At 41.8% G+C, this 20,942-nt stretch overlaps 1 protein-coding gene across 7 annotated transcripts in view; it reads left to right on the top strand.

Moving 5' to 3' along the window:
• The window catches only part of CENPE (centromere protein E), a 299,890-nt gene that overhangs the window by 3,850 nt on the left and 275,098 nt on the right, over positions 1 to 20,942 (top strand). For 3 of the 7 annotated variants that reach the window (XM_079990180.1, XM_079990183.1, XM_079990179.1), the window contains exons 6-28: positions 202 to 283; positions 785 to 852; positions 1,483 to 1,548; positions 3,164 to 3,215; positions 4,252 to 4,339; positions 4,629 to 4,758; positions 5,421 to 5,540; positions 6,284 to 6,418; positions 7,171 to 7,306; positions 8,491 to 8,588; positions 9,275 to 9,331; positions 9,418 to 9,573; positions 11,160 to 11,234; positions 11,441 to 11,575; positions 11,713 to 11,847; positions 12,504 to 12,681; positions 13,979 to 14,130; positions 14,918 to 15,226; positions 16,669 to 16,980; positions 17,449 to 17,607; positions 18,365 to 18,583; positions 19,447 to 20,004; positions 20,579 to 20,881. In XM_079990180.1, the coding sequence (XP_079846306.1) occupies positions 202 to 283; positions 785 to 852; positions 1,483 to 1,548; positions 3,164 to 3,215; positions 4,252 to 4,339; positions 4,629 to 4,758; positions 5,421 to 5,540; positions 6,284 to 6,418; positions 7,171 to 7,306; positions 8,491 to 8,588; positions 9,275 to 9,331; positions 9,418 to 9,573; positions 11,160 to 11,234; positions 11,441 to 11,575; positions 11,713 to 11,847; positions 12,504 to 12,681; positions 13,979 to 14,130; positions 14,918 to 15,226; positions 16,669 to 16,980; positions 17,449 to 17,607; positions 18,365 to 18,583; positions 19,447 to 20,004; positions 20,579 to 20,881 (3,723 nt within the window). The remainder of the gene's footprint in view (positions 1 to 201; positions 284 to 784; positions 853 to 1,482; positions 1,549 to 3,163; positions 3,216 to 4,251; positions 4,340 to 4,628; positions 4,759 to 5,420; positions 5,541 to 6,283; positions 6,419 to 7,170; positions 7,307 to 8,490; positions 8,589 to 9,274; positions 9,332 to 9,417; positions 9,574 to 11,159; positions 11,235 to 11,440; positions 11,576 to 11,712; positions 11,848 to 12,503; positions 12,682 to 13,978; positions 14,131 to 14,917; positions 15,227 to 16,668; positions 16,981 to 17,448; positions 17,608 to 18,364; positions 18,584 to 19,446; positions 20,005 to 20,578; positions 20,882 to 20,942) is intronic. The other 4 variants (XM_079990181.1, XM_079990182.1, XM_079990184.1 and 1 more) reach the window with 4 other exon arrangements.

Raw genomic sequence — 20,942 nt, 5'->3', positions numbered from 1 at the left:
TTGACAGTTGCCTACTTGGACTCTGCCCATTTTGCTTCTGCGTTGATTAAAATCTATTTTTCTTAAAGTTGACCTAAAGTTAGCTAACTGCCTAATAGCTTTGCATTGCCTATATACAAAGAGGTAACACCTAGAATCAATATTATGTTATGTTATGTGATTTGATTTGATTTTAATTTTATTTTTTAAAATCTCTTGTAGAGGCAAATCTTTGTTGAAGATCTGAGCGAAGAGGTGGTGGTTTCTCCAGAGCAAGTTGTGAGCTGGCTGCAGAAAGGAGAAAGTAAGACTTAATATCTGGTGTGACTTAAACACATACAGAGCTTCCTGTACAGCTCTGATACAGTGGTACCTTGGTTTACGAATCTGTTCCGGAAGTTCGTTCCAAAACCTAGATGCACCTTCCCATAGAAAGTAATGCAAAATGGATTAATTCGTTCCAGACTTTTAAAAACAATCAGTAGCTGAACTGGGATCCACACAGATCCCCCACCCTGCTGCTGCGGGAAATGTTCCCTAGAGGTGCGCCTCCCATAGCGGCAAGGGGGGGAGTTGTGCGCCCACCAACCAGATGACAATGGAAGTGTGGCACTCAAAATGGAAGTGCACCCCCGAACGGAGTACGTTCGTATACCAAAAAAAATAATAATAAATACGCAACCCGGAACACTCATTTTCAGGTTTGAAGTGTTCATAATCCAGAAAGTTTAACTAGGCTGTTCATAACCCAAGGTACCACTGTACTTCTAAATCCATCAACTTTATTGTGTTTTGTTCTGAATAGAAAACAGACACTATGGTGAGACCAATATGAATGACAGAAGTAGCCGCTCGCATGCAATCTTCCGCATGGTAAGTGATCATGAATTTTTATTTTACTGATTTCGTTTAGTTCAGAGATCAGAAACCTCTGGCCCTCTCTCATGTTCCCGGACTCCAAAGTCCCATCAGTTCTGACCATTAGCCATACTGATGGGAGATGGAATCCAACAACATCCAGAGGGCACCAGGTTCCCTATTCCTGGTTAGTACCTGGCCATGATGTCTGGAAGGATATGAGAGGGAGATATTTATTATTATTGTTGTTGTTGTTGTTGTTGTTGTTGTTGTTGTTATTATACAATTCTACCACTGGGCAATTTACAATATAAAAACACAAAAATATATGCCATAAGAATAAACAAAAACAATAAAACACATAGTTTAAAAGGCCATTGATCGTTTAATTAACCAAAGGCCTAGGAGAAGAGGAATATTTTTGCCTGGCACCTAAAATATGTAACAAAAGCACCAGGCATGCCTCCCTGGGGAGAACATTCCACAAGATATGCCAGTTCTAGGTTCTGTTGGTCGAGGGTAGGTGTGCTACAGTATATAGACCCACATGTCACAAACTGGTATTCGTGGTGGCTATTTTTGTTGGTTTATAATTTGTGATGTGATAGTAAAACAATTTCACAACCTTGCTTGCTTTTTTTAAAGATAATTGAAAGCAAAGAGAAGACTGATAGTTCAAGCTACGATGGCGCTGTAATGGTATCTCACTTGGTGAGTTCTTTGAAAAATAGAACTGAGGTTTGTAATGGGTTGGTAGAAAAAACCACTATTGAAGGATGCTGCAGCTTGTGTGCATTACAGGAACATGAGACGAGCCCTGCTGTATCAGACCAATGGCCTGTTTGTTCTAGCATCCTGTCCTCACAGTGGTGAACCAGGTGCCCAAGATCCAAGCAGGACCCCAGCTTAACAGCAGTTTCTCTACTTAAGATTCACAGCAGCTGGTAGTGGAGGTGGAACTTAGCCATCATAGCTAGTAATCCTTGCTAGACTTGTACTCGATGGATTTGTCTGATCCTCTTTTAAAGGCTTCCAAGTTGGTGGCCATTACTATGTATTGGGTGAGTGAATTCCATAGTTTAACTATGTACTGTGTGAAGAAGTTCTCTCTCTTATCTGTCCTGAATCTTAGCTTTGTTGACTGGCCCTGAGTTCTAGAATTATATGAGAGAGATGGAGAGAAACTCAGCCCTATCTGCCTTCTCGATACCATGCATAATCTTATACACCTCTAGCAGGTCCCTCCTTAACTTGCCTTTTATCTGAAAGCCCCAAATGCTTTAACATTTGGAAGAAAGAGGTTTGTGTGCCACATGACCCACTCTGCCCCCTAAGCTAGGCTGCTGCCCTAAGACGAAGTAGAGGATGTTGTCTTGCCACCAGTCTGGTTGACTTGGCTATACAGAAAGAGGGGAGGGGTGCCATCTTCTGCTTCGGCTCAGGTAGCGAAATATATTGGGCCAGCCTTGTGTGCTTTCTGTTTGAGATCTGGCCGGCAGAGCCAAATATATATTGGGACTGTGGAAGGCTGTGGAATGAACTTCTGAAGTGTTTAGTAGGGCTGTTTCTGCCTGGGAAATAGCAGCAGCAGAAATTCAGTTGCTCTGGGTTTCCAGTCCGTTTGGCACAGCAGTCATAATGCTTATTCAAAAGCAAGTTCCATTGACATTGCGGGAACATACTGAAGAGGTGCAGACTAAACAATGCCCATATTATTATTATTGCATTTATGTCCCATCTTCAAGAAGCTAAGGTGGCCTACTTGATTTTGTCCCCCTCCATTTTAGCCTTACATCAACCCTACGAGGTAGGTTAGGTTGAGAGACCAAGGTGACTCCGTGAGCTTTGTGGCCATGTGGGGATTTGAACCCTGGCCTCCTAGGTCCTAGCCAGATACTCACCACTATGCCACATTGGTTCCTTGGACTATAGTAGAAATTCAGTTATGTCTGTTCTTCTTAAAGTGGTCAAAACATCAAATCGGAGAGTATGCACATCCTTCTACCTTTTTCTTCTGTTGCAGACCATCCTGAATCTGAGATGCAATCTAAAAATTCCTCTGTTCTTTCGCTTTCATGAAATGTTAAATGTTGTTCAGTTGAACGTATTTTCTCCCAGATGTAGTGACCAGTGCTGCACAAAATTGTTGTTCCTTTGATTTAAACTCCTGGCCAGGGACCTTTTTCTGCTCATGTACAGTCTCAGGAACTCATTTTTCTCAGGCTTTTATCTGCCACTGTTTGGAATTCAGTCATTCAATCAATAGGTGATTTGAATAGATCTTGTGTGAGATTGGTGTCTAACACAGTCTGTCTTGAATTTTCAGAATTTCGTAGATCTGGCAGGAAGCGAAAGAGCTAGCCAGACTGGTGCTGAAGGTATGTAGCTGATGATGATCGAGCTTTTCCGGTAATCTGCTAAATACTAACTTGTAAAACATGTAAAAAATCCAAGTAATTTCCACCCCCAGGGTTCTGTTGCTGGGCATGCTTGCTCTTATTTATGTAAGCCATTTACAGCTTAACAGTAAAATTCATCATATTTGGAACACAAGACTGATGCAGATGTAACATTCCCACCTGGTAGACTCTTGCACAAAAATCTAACTTCTCTATGGCAAGGATGAGGAATCTGTGGTGCTCTAGAAGTTGGATACAAACTCCTAGCAATCCTAGTCAATATGACCAGTGGTCAGCAATGATGGAACAACACATTGGAGGACCACAAGTTCCTCATCCCTGCTTCTGCAGAGACTATTGTAAACTGCACCACTATCCTTGGATGAAGGGTGGTATATAAATTTAATGAATATAATATTTGGTTATAGGCCTTCTAGCGTTATCTTCCTCCTTTTGGCTGAAATTATTCAATGTTTCGGAGTTAAATGGCATAATTCATCACACCACTAATAATGTTGAAATCGTATTGGGTGTCTCCAATGCTGTCCTTTCATTGACAGAAGGAATCGGTTGGCAAAACAGGGGAGAGATTTTTTTATTTATTTTTTTGGTGATGAACCCTACACAGGACCCTGTGCCCCTCTTTAATCTGCTGCAGAGGACTGAGGAATCACCTAGAGCAGATTTAAGGACGGAATGGGGAATCGCTGAAAAATGCCCATTCTGCTGATAGTTGCCTTTTGTCAGGAAACAGGCAACTTTGGATACTGCCCAGTATTGTTATTTAACACTTTATAAAGTGCCTAAAACTTTCTCTTAATAGGAATCTATTTTCATATCTAAAAAGATTGTGAGCCTATGGGCAGGTAAAAACAATACAGTAGGGGGTGAAATGGAGAACGAAGAAGAAAGCAATCAAATTCAGGAGCTCTTGACTATGTTAACTCCCAATATGGTAGCAAAACAAATTTTGTGGAAGGAGCTGTCCGAAAATAAAATTATGTTTGATGCCTAGGGATTCGTCTCAAAGAAGGTTGCAATATAAACCGGAGCCTCTCCATCTTGGGCCAAGTTATCAAGAAGCTATGTGACGATCAGGCTGGGTAAGGACAATGTAGTTAAGAAAAGTTCTTTAGTTTGTGCTGTAGTGAAAAGTGTTCTCACTTTATTCTAGACCAGGCAGCCAATGTAGTACCATCCCTAGGTGGTTTGACTACAGTTTCCACTACCACAGGTCTGGGCTTGATGGGAGTTGTCATCCAACAACCTTTGGAAGACACCACATTGGGCTGTCTCTGTCCTATGTAATTGATCAGCTCTTGGGCCAATTTTGCCTCTACTTAATAAGTAAAAAATTTCCTTGTTCCTTTTTTGGTCATCCTCTTTCACCAGAGGCTACATTAACTACAGAGATAGCAAACTGACACGGATTCTGCAGAATTCGCTGGGTGGAAATGCTAAGACTGTTATTATCTGCACAGTCACTCCGGCATCCTTAGAAGAAACTCTTAGCACACTCCAGGTAAAACCGTACCGTTCCATTTCCTTCTCCGAAAAGGTTTGTGGGCAAAATTGCCCAAAGTGACAAGTAGGCAAGAAATTATTTCCCTTTCTCTTTAAACTTCTAGTATATGTAACTGCAGTTATAGATCTATGAGAAATCAGACTTCCCCTTCAATGGGAAGTAGTCTAGCACTTCCTCTAATAGCTGGCATGGATACTGACATTTGCAGAAGCAACCCCTTCAACTCTTTTAAAAAGAGAGCCTGTGAAGACTAAGCTTTCATGGTAGTCATGGAGTCTTGAATATCAGGTGGAAAAGGAAAAACTGCGGAGGAATGGCCTACTTGAGCTCCTGATAGCTTATCTGTTGCCCTCCAGATGTTGGAGGACTCCAGCTCCCATCAGCCATGGTCAACATGGTCAAATGATGGGAGTTGTAGTTCAACAACAACTGGAGGGCGCAAGATTGGCTAACCTAGGCTTATCCCTTCTGTGGGGAGGTGAAGGTATGCTGCAACATTTCGTTTAATGCATCCCATTTGTATTTACTGTAATAGCAAATGTTGATTTTTATGATTCCATGCTTCTATAATTTTCGAAAAGAGATTTTGCACAAATGTAATTTTTTCCTGACTTCACCTTCAAAGAGCAGTTCTGACTCCATGTGCCCATCTCTCCTAGTTTGCCAGTACAGCTAAAAATATGAAAAATAGCCCCATAGTAAACGAAGTTCTAACTGAGGATGCCCTTCTAAAGAGATATCGTTCAGAAATAGAAGACCTGAAACGACGCCTAGAAGAGGTAAGTTGTCTACCTTGATATCTAAGAGGCTGGAACAAGTCGAGTCTGACCAAATTTCAATGGCAACTCTTAATAAAGTTGATGACCATTTCGTGCAGGGGTTCCATTCCCTGCCCCCACATATGTTGGAGGAGCATATATAAGTGTACCACAGCCCTGTTACACCCTTTTTGTGACATGCTGAGCAACGTTTTTGGGTCACTTCCAGGTTCATCGCCATATGCAATCACATGTCTTTCAGATGCGCATTAATTGGTCGTTGCGTGTTTTCAACCCTTTCCACACTAGGGGGTGCAGACACAATTTCATTGAACTTAAATGCTTTCATTGTTTAATGCTGATGTTTAACCTTCACAGCCATTAGTACTTATAGTACGTTATTACCAACACAGTAATATACAAACGAACAACCACAATTCTCACAAGCAAGAAGGGGTCTACACAAAAGCACACAGCTATCCTAGCCAATGTAGCATGCTAGGGTAAATTTTTCTGTAATGTAAACTTCAATACCTTCTCCAGGCACCACACACATGGATTTGTTTTGAGGGATTTTACTACCCCAAGATAGATTGAAAATGTGGCCTGGGGTAGTAAAAGTATTCCCAAAAGTGTGTAAGTTTTCAGCAGGTCTTAGGAAAATCTGTTATGAAGGGTATTTTTTGTATTTCTTGGGAAATCACCTTACTACGAACAACATTGTGTGGCTTTCGACCTTTGGTATTGATGCTTTCCCTTTGTAGGTTTCACCACAATCCCAGCTGGCACAGATCATTGAAGAGAAGAACGCTCTTCAAAAAGAACAGCAGGAGAAAATAAGGGCTCTCACTGAGATGCTGGTGACGGCACCTTCTTTTGCATCTGCGCAAGACTTTAAGGTAATATTTAAAAATTTAAGTGTTGTGGGACCTTTGGTGGAAAACTGGTGGTTCTTCCACATTTCTTGTAGCAGCTGTTACTAAGTAACCAAATGGGGTGAGGGAAACCTGGGAATGACTAGAAGGGTGCCACTGTAGAAAAGGCCCTTCCAGCTTGTGGACGCTTAACATAGCTCTGTTAAGGCATGCTTGAAGCAGGAAGCTCATACTGGGAAGCTGGTATAAGAACAGGCACCAGCAACTGAGTGTACTTTAATGGTGCCAGGAGGGTGGAGGGTGAATGGAGCCTGCTGCTCTCCAGTCCAGCCCTCGCCACCAAGGGCCCTGCGCAACTTTGCAGCTCGTGGAGGGCAGTGTGAGAAGGATGCCATGTGCCCTCAACCAAGGCCTGGGATCGAAGGGCATGTGGCAATTGCGTCTTAAGTCACTCTCCCCGGCTCCCAGCCTTTAAAATAGAGCTTTGTGTAGAATTCTGTAGCTGCTACTTGTCACCCAACTAGTGAGACACAGCGAGTTCAAGTTGCTTATGGTGCTTGCAAACATGTTTTAGGAAAGTTCCCCCTCTCCATTTGCAACTTTTTTTGCAAATGCTTCTGGTAGAACCTACAAACACTAGCTTCAACTGAATTTGTCATCACTAGGCCACGTACAAATTCCAAGACATCAGCAAATGGGATTGTGCTTATAAAAAGATCTAACTTCCTTTAATTCTCCTATGTGCCTTGATTTTTTTAATTATTTTTTTTTTTAAGGTTCGAAGGAAGCGGAGAGTGACCTGGGCTCCAGGAGCAATAAACCAGGAAGGAGGGGAATGTCTCCTGGGAAGCTTTCCATCAAAAGCCAAACAGTTTAAAACATCTTTGTCTTGTCTATCAGAGATGGAAGAGTGTAAGTTTGTTATGCGTAGGAACTATTTAAAAAGGTGCTATATCAATCTATCAATCAATCTTTATTACGGTCCAGAGACCCAACAAATCATTACAAATCAATACACAATTCATACAGCCTACCTCCAGGTTGCTATATAAAATATGGGCTGAAGAATTGTAGGTTGGGATATGTTAGAACTTAGATAATACATTGTTTAACATATCCACAGTGAGCTGCAAATAGTTAAACTATTGCAGCTATTTTGAAGGCTGTCTTTAAGCTGCATATGTTAATTCTATTGAATGCTATTGCTAGATCTGAAGAGGACAGAGAAGGGCAAGAGGGCTCTTGGCATAACTTAGCATGCTCCGTTTATCTCCTGGTTGCTCCAGAGATCTGATTCTGAGATCGATCTTTAGGCACTAGGGACAGCTGGCTTCCTTGCAAATGCTAGCAAAGGCTACTGTAGCTAACTCTCGCTGCTTGCACTTGGCTGCTCATGCTCTCTTTCTCCTATGGCAGGGGAGAATTAGACCCATTGGGTCCCAAGGTAACCAAAGCTCAGTTCCTTTCTCTACATCTTTCTGCATTTGTCTCAAGAACTTAGTCATGGAATTGTAGCGTTGGAAGGGATCCCAAAGGTCATCTCATCCAACCCCCTGCAATGCAGGAATCTCAGCTAAGGCATCCATGACAGATGGTCATCTAACCTCTGCTTAGAAACCTCCAAGGAAGGAGAGTCCACAACCTCGCATGGGACTCAGTTCCACTGTTGAACCGCTCCTACTGTCAGAAAGTTCTTCCTGGTGTTTAGTCGGAATCTCCTTTTTTGTAACCTGAAGCCATGGGTTCAAGTCCTACCTCCAGAGCAGGAGAAAACAAACTTGCTCTGTTGGCAGCCCTTGAGTTATTTGAAGATGGCTATCATATCTCCTCATAGTCTCCTCTTTTCCAGGCTAAACATACCCAGCTCCTTCAAACTTTCCTCATAAGACTTGGTTTCCAGACCCTTGATCATCTTGGTCACCCTCCTTTGCGCACGTTCCAGTTTGTCAATCGCCTTCTTAAATTGTGGTGCCCAGAACTGGACCCAGTTTTCCAGTTGTGGTCTGACCAAGGCAGAACAGAGTGGTACTGTTACTTCCCTTATCTGCATCTTAAGTATACACACTTTTATTTTGGCAAAATGGGTTGTCTTTCAGCTGTATCTTCAGAGTTCTCGGAACATGATGATCAGTGGATGACAGCCAGTGTTACAATTCCTGAAGAGGAATGGATTCCAGGATCTGAGGTTGGTTTGGTAAGTGGTATTTATGTGTGTGGAAACTAGCTTGCTGCACCAGAGGTGAAATTTACATTCATTGTACCACCCAATTTTTCTCTGACCCCTCCCACCTCATGGATATGGCCCCCAGAAGGTTGCTGAGAAATGAATGTCGCCCTTGGAATGAAAAAGGTTCCCACTCCTATTCCAAGAACAAAGATGGGAGCGGAGAGTATCCCCTTTGCAGGCTTCCTCTCCTATTCTTTTTTGCAACAACAATTTCTTAGTTACTCCCTATTAACTATATTTGATCAACATGACTTGTTTTACATTTGGTTCAGTGGGGTGGAACTGAGTCAGCAGAATTTAGGGGAGAGAAATTCTGTGGTTTGGAAAGCTCACCTCCTTTTCAGGGTCTTTTTGCAAGCCCCCAAAACTTGCCAGCCTTGCCAGCGTGTGGCTGGAACTTAGTATACAAATGTTGTCTAGCTCTCAGTAGGGCTTTGGCAACAACACTTTTGAGCTACCAATATATTGCTGAAGGAGCAAGCAAGTGCTTTCAGTATTAAGGTTTTTGCATATTTGTAAGTCACTTTGAGATTCTTAGGGTATGAAAAGTGACCATTAAAAAATGAGTTTAAATAAAATATTGGTAAGGAGATGAAATTTAACTAGGTAACAGAGGAGGCATCTTGTAACTTTCAAAAATATTTTTCTTCTAGATTCATAAAGATTTTGCAGATTCTGTCATGCTTTGTGAAACCCTAGTAGATGAGAGGGTAAGTCAGCTTCAGCGTTCTCTAGGAATTTAATTTGAAAGTGTAGGTAAAACCTTTTAATCTCACTCTGCCTCTCTCCTGGGTAGGATAATGCTGTCACTGAACAACAAGCCTTAAAAGTAGAACTAAAAAACCTGCAAATGGAGAAAGAGCAGATTGCATGTGAGCTCAAAGAGCTGAAGGAGAAAATGTCCATTTATGAGTTTGTGGCTCTCGAAAGAGAGACAGCAAAGGAGCAAGAGGTAAGACAAAGTGGGTGTGTAAATAATCCTATTTCTAGACCATCTTTTCTTTTTACAACCTTGAGTGGCTGACAAAATCATTTAAACAAGATCAAAATTAGCTGGATCCTGACTCTGTTGCATGCAGATCTCATTTAAATTAATATGAACATTGTTTTATGACTTAAGTGAACTCCAATTGAAAGCAATGGGATTATGGCAACTAACTTAGTCTGAATTGAACTCAGTTAAATATTGAAGCAGCAGAAGCAATAAACTCAATAGTGCTTATATACATCAGCAGGATTAAAGCAAGAGACATGCTTGAATGCCTGGAGAAATAAAAAGGGTGCCACTGCAGAGAATATCCCCTGATCACTGCCCTTCTCAAATCAAATCAACCCAGTCGTTTTAATTTTATGCCCTCGTTAGAAAGAGGGTGGCAGAAAACATCCTTTGGTGCTAGTAAAATGGCAGGTTCCAGTGATATTGGATCTCAGAGCCACATAAGATTTTAAAAGTAAGTGCTGGCACTGTAAACTGGGTTCAAACAGACTAGCAGTCAGTACCTTTCCTTCAGGGAAGATGAGATGTGTTCCCTTCACCTATATTTAAGAAGTGTCTAATTTTTTCAGTCTTCCGAAGCAGCCCCAGGTACGACACTGCAGTAGTCTAGTTAGGAAATGGTGATGGCATGGATCACTGTGGCCATTAGGGCGACAGGGATGCAACAGCTGATGGACCCATCTTAGCTGCTGAAAAGTGCTGCATCTCACACCCCCAGCAACAAAACTGGGTCTAACACAATTGTCTTGACCCTGCTCTGTTTCTTCCACTGTTTCCAGTATGGCCTATGAACATAAAGAACGTGGTAGTGCCAAAAGAATTTCACTTGACCCCATCTCCTTTCAACATGCAGCCAAGGCTTCTCTCTTATTTCATGTTTCATTTCATTTTGTTAAAATATCTATACTCCACCCTTTTCGGTCTGAGACCCTTAGAGATAATTTAGCAACATGAGATTAAAACAAACGCTAATCCTGTAACTGCAAAAAACACACACAACAAAACCCAAGCAAAACTGCACTTGTTTTTGTGCTTATATTGTGATATGTAGGCTGTGCTATGAGAGGAGTGAAGTAAACACCATCTTGCATTAACAGTAAAGCATGGTTTGCTGTGATGTGTGAAAACAGCCACTCTTTTGAGTTGCAGCATGGAAGAAAGGCAAGAATTGGATATGAATTTATTTAAATCAATTAGCCCCCAACTAATGCATGCTAGAAAAAGAGTGGATCTGATCTTCTGCAAAACACTTGTCAGCGTATATTAGCAGTGCGTTCTGCCCTTTTTGTTTTGACGATTTGAAAAGCCCTGTTAGTAATGCGACGTTAAGACTTTATTTCCCAGGGCTTCTCACCACTGTAAGCAATGGATGCTCACAAAATTTTCTGCCATGTGTTCTATAGTAACAACTTGGCTCCGCTGTGGTTTGGAGGGGAGCTGAATGCAGGGGCTGCTTGTTTTTGTGGTGGGTGACTGCAGGTAAACCTTACTGAAAGGTGCTTCCTAACTGCCTATGCCATTTTGCTTCGATTGCTCCACAGATGCAACTAATGCATGAAATTTCCAGCTTAAAGGCTATTATTACAAATGCTGAAGTTTGCAATCAAGATCTGCAGGTGAGCTGCTGGTGGTGGTAGGCCTTGCATGTATAATGAAACAGAACACTATTTAGTCTTAGCCAAATGCCTTGAATTCTTTGGTCGGTTTGTCAATTTTAATGTCATGCTGCACAACACCTAAGCCCCCCATCAAGCTGGGAAATGGAAAGGTGTGCCTAAACACTCTGCACTTCTGGTGTTTTTCCTTTTTCTTGCTTTATCAGGAGGAAGTAATGTCAAAAGCCTTGCAGATCGAGGAGCAAAACAATAAAATCAAAGCACTGGAAAACCATATCAGTGAGCTAAGAAATCTTATGAGAGAAGCAAAGACAGAAAATGGGGAAAGCAATGTGTCATCAGTACGTCTGAATCTTTCTTCTTTATTTAAGCAGGGTTGTTGTTTTTAATTTGTCCTAGATTCCTGGGGATTCTTGCAGGGTGGGTGGGTGGCATATACATACACTTACACACTACCCTCATGTTCTCATACTTTCAGCAGATTTTGAATAACTCGGGGGACGAAATGCAAAAAATGAAGCAGTCTCTCAGTGATGTTGAGGCGGTAGCACTGGATTCCAAGAGAGAATCTTCATTCCTCAGAAGTGAAAACATAGCACTAAAAGAAAAAATGGTGTGTGTATATGTGGACTTGGGATGGCGTAGGTTTTTACTTGCCTTTTATGTAATGTCTGAGTGAACAGATACAATTCTTTTTTGTGACCTTTTGTCAGTACCTGATATAAGCATGGGGGGAGACAAAAAAAACAACCCATCTTTTCTTAATGGCTTATGTCTGGGGAATTTCTTCCCCACTGAGGTGTGCCTCTATATTTGCTTAGAAACCAGGTCAAAACTCACCTTTTGGAGTCAGGTTTTAAAAGGCTGGTGTGTGAAGTAATTTCTGAGTTGTGTTGCTGCTAATTGCATCCTTCGTGCAATTTATGATAATTTTTTATCTTTTATTGTGTATATGCCTTTTTATTGCCTTAAATCAGATGTAAACTGCCCTGTGGCCCATTTTTGATGAAGGGTGGTATGGCAATAGCTTAGGAAATACATTAAAATAATAAGCTTCCAGTAGGGCCTTGCCTGTGAGTTCTGCTAGTTTCCTAGTAGAATCCCAGTGATGCTTCCTTGGGGTGATATGGGCTAGGATAACAGTGCTAATACAATCTGGAAGAGGGAGAGGATAGTGCTACTGAAGTACGTGTCACTGTGTACAAATCTGCCACTGTCCTGGCATGTAAATGGACAAGGGTAATGGCGTTTTAATTTGCTCCCATGTAGGACCAGCTCTCAGATACGTACAAGCAAATGGAAAAAGACATTGAGAGTTACAGAAGACAGTTAGATTCTGGGAAAGTCGCCTACAAGAAAATGCAGTCTGACTTGCAGAAAGAATTGCAGTACTACCTGCAGGAAAATTCAAAGCTGGCATCGCTTTTGGAGGGAAGAGTTCCAAATGGTACCTTTTTAATGGAATTGATATAGAACAAGAAGGTTATTCGCACAATCAGGCTTTTTCCTGAACTTCTGATAGCTGAGGAATTATTATTTTTTATGAATTAAAACTGGTGGCACACATGTTCAGGCCCCTAAAAGTTTAAATATTTATAAGGCACCCTTTTAATAAAAAACAAGGCAATGCTCAACACGGAAACATAATGCTACAGTAATGTAAATGACAAAATATCTAGGCGCGTTTGGCACAGAGTTTGCATCCCAGAGGTTTGTCTGAACAGTGCAGTTCTGAAAAGACATCTCAGAGAAAGCAGGGGTTGACTCATGCCTAACCTCTGCTGGCAAAAAGTTCCACATAGCAGGTCCTGCCACATGAAAGTCTGGGTCCCTGTTAAAGGCAGGCTGAATGCAAGGGGCATGGTCAACAAGCAATTTTTTAATTATTTGCTGCATCTCAACTGGGATTAGTTGGTTCGTTTAGCCAATCCTGATGTAAAGCAACTGACCATTCATTCCTGATACAGTGCAGCAGGATTAAAACAAAAAACCCTGGAGAGGTTTATGGCTCTGTCCTTCTCTACCCTTGCATCCTTCCAGCCAGTCATGGACTTGGTTGGCAGACACCTTAGTGACTGGGGACTTTAGGCTCATGGCTTTCAGTCTGTTTATGTCCTGATGGCATGCTTTACTGATGTGCAATTCAGGCAGTAGACAGTGGCTGCATGGAATTAAAATAAAAGTAGTTGCTGCCCCTTAACATCAGGACTATGGGGTGGGCTGGAGAATTAGGGAGGGGGGTAAGCTTTTGAAAACAAGATGCATAGCAAGGGCTGTGGGAGGGGCAGTGCTGTTTTTCTGGGGGGGGGGGTGTAGGGGGACGCATACCCCCAAACATTTTGTGAATCTTTGTACTTTTGTCCATTACTGTATTTAATTTTCCCAATTTGAACTATAAAATGGTGATTCTCTTGAGTCGAAATGAGAGTACCCCTAAACATTTTTTAGGAGTGAAAACACTGGGGAGGGGGATAAGTGGACTGGTGGGTTTAGGCTGAGCCCCACAAGAAGATGGAAACTGAGCTTCAGGGGTGCATAGGCAAGTAGAGTCTTTCAAGGAAGTTTGGATGTCAGAAACCAGGGTATAAACTGGTGGAAAGGGTGCATGCTTTAGCAGGATATTTTCACAGAAGCTGAGAACTACAGAGCAAGAACTATATATCTAGTTTGCTTGCAACACAGTGGTAGTGAATCTTTTTTGTCAGTTTTATCCATTGAAATCTTATCACTTCCCTCCACCCCAGACTTCCTCTCATGTATGGAACTGGAAAGGAAGATTGCAGGTTTAAAAGATGAACTGAATAAAGCTCTGGAAGAGAACTCAACTTTAAGGAAAGAAGCAGCTGCATCATTAGAAGCCCATTCGGGACCTGACACTGAAATCTTCCAGAAGGAGGTAAAAACTAATTAAATGTGGGCTGCCATGAAGCTGTTTCTCAGGTCAGGGCTTTCTTAGAACACATTTAACTTTATGGAAATTTTTTTCTACCCAGAATATAGTTAACCATCCTTGCTGGAAGACTGGGGATGCTTCTACTACAGTAACTTCTGTAAATAATTCTAATCAGTAAAAAGTTCTGGCATCGCAAGCAGTTGCAGAACTTGCATTCCTCTTAATTTTTTGAAAGCTTATTCTGTTAGTTGTCCCCCATGCTTCAGAAACCCAACGAGCTTTAGCTAGGGGTCAGGCAATTAGTGATGTCAGTCCCATGCCATGGAATATTCCCTCAACAACCCTGCTACCAACCTTCAGATCCTTATTTTTTTTAAATGAATAGGCCTATTCAGCGGTTTAAACTTTCTAAGATAAGCCAGTCAGTTTTATGATTATTCTGTGTTGCTTTTTTGGTGTATTTTTGTAAAGTTGATTATACACAGCCCTGATAATTTATAGCAGGGGAGGTCTCTAAATATTTTTATAAATAAATAAATATTGCTGTGGATATTTGGGTTAAGTTCCCTACTAGGCTATGTAATTGGATCAGTCATCACCTGTCAACCTGAAGCTTTTTTCTCTAGTCTCTTGTAGAAGGTAGTTTTCTTCCAGTTCAGGGGAGCAAAGTACATCTAAAAACCAAACTTAGCCTTCATTCAGCTAGAATGCATATTATAAAGCACAGCTGAGATGATAGTAGCTGCCTACTACATGCTCATACTCTGTGTATATAAATATGTGTATGTAGGTGCTTAAAAAATCCGAAATGATTGCTTCTCTGGCTTCGGAAAAAGAGATGCTGCTTGCTCAAGTATCTGAGAAGGAAAGACTGCTGTGCGAAGCAACTATTGCGCTAAAATCCAAAGAAGATTTTGTAAATTCTGAAGCAATGTGCCAAAATGACCTAGCTTTTCAAGAGCTGAAACGTCACTGTGATGAACTGGAGCAGAAATTCTTGACTGCATCAGAAGAAAACAAGCAGATGAAATGCCAACTAGATCTTCTATCTGAAGAAAACCTCAAGCTTCAGGCAACCATTCATGAAGTGACTCAAGAGGTGAGTCCTTCCTGGTTCTCCAGCTTTTCATACAGCAGCTGATGGCTTTTCTTGATGCAAACATTTCTGCACTTCAGTCTTTGTTGAAAAGTTGAGTGGGCCCTTGATACTGTCTCCTTGCTTCTGTTTTTCCTTATATTGCAGCAAGGCCTGGCACATAAATGTGCTGTTACACAAAGTGCTCAACCCTACTACACTTAACGAGGTTGCTTTGGATCACAATCACTTTCTGAAATACTTCTAAAACTTTTTTTAGGAAACCTGAACCAATCCCACAATTCTGGAATTGGCTGTCTTATTGTGCGTGCTCACTTTCTCTACACACTTAAAAAATGACCATTTTACTTACTTAAGCTAGAAGGAGCCCAGCTTACCACTTCTGGAATGAATGGAAAAGTGGAGTTACCAAACCCATGAAACTGGCTTCCATGTTATCCCCATCAGCTTCTCAAAACAAGACGGGAATATGACTTGGAATTGCTATTTTTGGTAGCTACTACAGCAGATATATTTTCTGTTTTGTAAACAAAACATGTTTTTACTATGTTTTATATGTGCTGTAAGCTACCCGGAGTGGTTGGGGAAACCCAGCCAGATTGGCGGGGTATAAATAAAAAAAAATATTGTTATTATTATAATTATATTCCTGTGTGCACGCACAAAATAGCAACCACTAATTCCAGGAGTAAATTCTATTCTAGGGTATTCTGCTCCTTAGCAGAATTTTGACGTGCTCTCATTTCTTTTTTTGCAATTTGGCAAGAGGTAAGCCCTTTTAGGCTACTGGAGCACACTACATCCCTTGTGTTACTTACTATGAGCCTAGTTTGAATCTGACTAGGTTTGCATGTAACCCGAAGAGAAACCATGGCTTAACAAAAGCAATATGCCATGTGGGTTGTTGGGAGTAAAGATTACGACAGCAGCACTCTTTCCCCCAGTCCTGCTGCTCTCATGCTACCCAGGACTAAACTGGTGTTGAATCCAAACCTGGGTTTATGGTTTGTCTTGCTCTGCATAATCTATGAGCTTATAGCCAATGCATATTCTTGGTTTATTGCTTGTGGTTTGTCTGGGGGAAGCAAACTGCAAAGCCTGGTTCATGTGCAACACTAGGCCAAACCATGGTTTAGCCCTGGGTTCAGCTGCAGCAGTACTGGAGAGGAGAGCTGTGGCCATGATCTTCATTCCAGAAACCCACAAGTTTGCTTATTCTTGGTAAGCATAAATTGGCTTAGTGTTAGATGTGAATTGGGACTGTGTAACTTCGCTGAAATCAGTATTGTCCACAGGTAACAAAAGGTTTTGTGGGAGAAAATGAGCACTATAAAAACCCTTTTAATGACAAGATTCAAAATATAGTGTTTTTAAGTTGGACATGAGCTTCGTTCTTACTTATTAATGTCAAAGTACTTTATGTCTTTCCATAAATACTAATGAAGCTTTCTGGCAAGATCAAAGAGATGCAAGAAAAGGACTTGGTGCAAGAGAAGCTTCTTGGTATGAGAGAACAACTTGATGAAGCACATCAAAAACTGAGTGAAATGGAGCAACTCAAAGACCAGTTGAAGACCTGGGCATCTAAAATGAAGGCTGAGGAAATGGAGAAGCTGGGCCTAGCTCAAAGGCTCCAAGAGAGTGAAGAAGAGATGCAGGTGCTGACTCGGGAAAGAGATGACCTGAAGCAGAAGGAGGAGGCTCTCAGGCATGAGAGAGATCAGATCAAAGAAGATATCCAAGAGACTGTGTCAATGGTAAGCAAAACCTCCCACTTGGATTACCGCAATGTGTTGTACATGATGCTGCATTTGAAAATCGTTCAGACCCTTCAGGACTTCATTATGTGATCATACCACACCAGTGCTTCTCTATATCAAAGTTCTGGTTTTAGCCTTTAAATCTGTAATTAGTTTGAGGTGGGATGGAACATACCTATAAATGAGCACACGCGAAACTCACATGGAACCAAAGTTTTCAATGTTTGATATTGCATTCTGTTTTTATATGTGTTGGAAGCCTCCCAGAGTGGCTGGAGCAACCCAGTCAGATGGGCAGGGTATAAATAAAATTATTATTATTATGTGGCTAATTCATCTGCCCCTACATCAAACTCGAGAGCTTTGAAAAAGGTAGCAGAACAATTCATAGCGCTACTGCAAGGAAGTGTATGTCATGGGAACTCTAATGCATGTATCTCTTTTGTTTTGCTTTTAATGTAAAAGAACATTGAATCACAAGAAGAACTGAGAAGTGCGCAAAATTCTCTGAAGCATTGTGAGAAGCAAATTAAAGAACTGGAAGAAGCCATTGTGGAGAGAGAATCACAGATTTCAAGTGTTAAAGAATCTCTAGGGGTCACTATTGAAGAACAGAAGCAACAGGTAACATCTGTCTCGGTTGCAAAGTTTATTGGTCTAGGTTGGAGCGTAATTAGGAGCATAAGAAATGCCCTGTATAATCTTGATCCTTACTCCATGTAGCTCATTATTGTCTTTGCTGGCTGGAAGTGGCTCTCCAGGTTTTGGGACAGAGGACATTCTCAGTCCTCTCTACAAATGCTGGGGATTAAATCTGGGACCTTCTGAGTGCAAGACAAGTGTTCTGTCGCTGAGCTGTGGCCCTTTTTGCTTTGAGTGTGAATTTTTGGGGTTCAGTTCCGAGACAAGCCCCATTTAAGGCAACACCACTTGTTTTCTGTGGTGACTAACGCTTAAAGTACTTTAGCTGGCCTGTAACATGTTAAGACATCAGAGGCTGCTAAACACTGCTAGAAAGTTTGGGATGTTGTAGAATAATTGTTGAAATGGTGCTATATTCGGTGGAGGCACAAAAGTGCAGACTTCCATGTATATCTTAACTCCAGCATCAGAGGCACCAATTTTCTGAATGCTGGTTGCTGGAGAATAATGCCCTCATACCCTGCTCTGCAGAGGCATCTGGTTGGCTGCTGCAGGAAAAGAGGATTCTGGATTCAAGAAGCCTCTTGGTCTGATTCAGCAGGGCTGTTCTAGCACTGCCCTCTTCTTCTTGCCAAACATCTCTGAATGTTCTGCACTGGATTGTTGATCACTGTTCGTTCACCTGCCTTGAATGAAACATTTTCTAGGGTAGAAAAATACGTTGTGTTTCATCTTGCAGATACTAAAGTTAACAGAGCACTTGGACTGCTTCAACACAGAGAAAAATCTGTTAACTGGAGGAGATGGGGATGCAGAGGAAATCAAGCAGGAGGAAAATAACCAACTCCAGTCAATGAAGGAGAAAATCTTGTCCCTTGAACAAGAGAAGACTTTGCTAAAGCAACAACTGGAGAGTCTGCAAGAGCAAATGAACTGGTACCTGGAAAGCAGTCAGCTGGTAATTGTTGTGTATTGCTTGTTGTGGGCATCAGTCTGTCGAGAGGCAATGGAGTACGCCTCCAGGGGTGAAGTCAAATCACAGAAGTGACCTCCCTGGGAGCAAGCCTGGGCAGTGTGTATGGAGCTCCTGGGCTGCCCAGAAGACAAGACTCTTGACCTCACTGATGTGGTACAAAGAGAAACAGAGCAGCACATTTAACACCAACATGGCAACAGGAGTTGCCAGAAGGAGGCGTGCAAGGCATCCAGCCATCTTAGGGACTCCACTCCAGATTTTTGTAGGGTTTACTCCTTATCCTTTTCTTCTCCCAAAGATATTCCACAAGGCAGTTGTGTATTACAGGGGTACACTTGTATTTGTGTATTACAGGTAGGCATTTTAGTGTCGTGTCAAGCCATAACCCAAGGTTTACTGTGCACAAACAAACTGGAGATTGGAAACAAACCACAAACATGATTGGTACACCAAAAACAAACCTTGGTTTATCGTCATGGTTTGTTTCCCCTTACCCCAGCATTAGCAGTGAGGAGCAAAGAAGATATAATTTGCTCATCTACAGTAAGTCATGACAGTGATGTGCACAGATGGTCAGACACAAGTTGGAGTCTGTCTTTGAGAGAAACTGATAAATTAAGTTAGTCTTGGATACTTAAATTGGAATTTTTAAGTTTCGGCCCATAATTTTAGATAAACTTTAAATAGCTGAAATGGCTTTTTGCAAGCAAGTTTACAAGAATTCAAACAACTGACCACATGGTGTGCTAAAGGTTCTTACAACATTTGGGGGATAAAGTTAGAATATTGACACTTGCAGAGCTAGAGCACATTGCTGAAATCTTGCCCATTTTCCTTTTCTTAAGCCACCTAGCAAGATCCAAGAGCTGCAAACAGGAGACACTGAGGAGGATAGACTTCGTATGAAAGAAGAACTCTGCCAAGCTCTAGAGAAGTTGAGTGAAATGGAACAACTGAGGGAGCAATTAGAAGCCAGTGAGTCTAGAATTGAAGGTGAGGTAATGGACAAGCTGACAGTAACTCAGAAACTTCATGAGCAGGAGGAAGCGATGAAGGCCGTAATGCAAGAACGAGATAATTTGAAGGACATTGTGGGTTCTCTCCAAATAGAGAAGGATCTCATCAAGGAAAAGATTGGAGCAGATGTAGCTCAGAAGCTTCATGAGCATGAAGGAGCAATGGAAGTCTTAATCCAGGAACGAGATGATTTGAGGAGGAAGCTGGATGTTCTCCAAAAACAGGGGAAGCTTGCCAAAGAAAAGGCTGAAACAGAGGTGCTTCATGAGCATGAAGAAGCAATGAGAGCCTTGACCCAGGAGCGAGATTACCTGAAGGACAAATTGGATGCTCTCCAAGTGGAGAGGGATCTCATCAAGGAAGAGATGCAAGCAGCAAAGTCAATGGTAAAATATTATTAGTTTTTATTAAGTTCATTTTTCTTTTTTACTATTTACAGTTTATTGATCTTTGTAAAATTGCAAAAGTATATCTGCCGACCAACCTTTCCTTCCCAGTGTTTTGGTCCTTTTTATAGCTTGCACTTTCATAATTGTGCTGGTCTCTTAATGGAAGGGGAAAGTAAGCCAGAAACCTTAACCAGTTGGATATCCTACCATCGCAAGTTAATTACAGTTCTAGGAATCGAGAGCAGATTTTCATAGACCAAATAATGCGCACAGACTGGGGAAATGTTCTGCATGCCCGTATGAGGCCAGGAGCCTGTTCAGATGCATGTTTGTCTCCAGAATATTACCAGGGTGAAATGGGGAATGGGCCTATAGGTTGTGCGCACACCCTCCCAACTCACTGTAGGGGAAAAGTAATTCTTATATCACACCATGGTGAGAGTAAAAAAGCTTGAGGCTAGGAGTGAACAGGCCCTGAAGCCATAAGGGATGCATGGTTAGTCAGAAATGAGACTGATCTTGAAAAGTGACAGGGTTCTGAAACTAACGGTTAATTTTGAACCCATGAAAGCTTTCTCTTAAGCAGCAAGATGATGAGAGAGCGCTAGAGGAGCTACTCGGACTGAAAGAAGAGCTCTGTGAAGCCCGACAGAAACAGAGTTTCATGAAGCAGCTGGATGCAGATCTTAAGGCCAGAGAATCTGAACTTGAGGCTGAAAAGATGGAGAAGTTGGAAATGGCGCAAAGGCTTAGCAGCAGCGAAGAGGAGAGAAAATCCCTAACCCAGGCGATGGATGCCCTGAAGCAGAAGTGGGAAGCTCTCCAAACTGAGAGTGAGTCACTCCAGAGACTTCTGGAAGCAACTACTTCAATGGTAAGTAGCTGTGGGCCACAAAATGGCGGAAGGAGCAATTTGCTTCCTTCAGATAGCCGGC

The sequence above is a fragment of the Podarcis cretensis genome, assembly GCF_951804945.1.
Source record: "Podarcis cretensis genome assembly, chromosome: 9".
Lineage (NCBI taxonomy): Eukaryota > Metazoa > Chordata > Lepidosauria > Squamata > Lacertidae > Podarcis > Podarcis cretensis.
The sequence above is the reverse complement of the archived record's forward strand: the minus strand, read 5'-3'. Positions and strand labels throughout refer to the sequence as shown.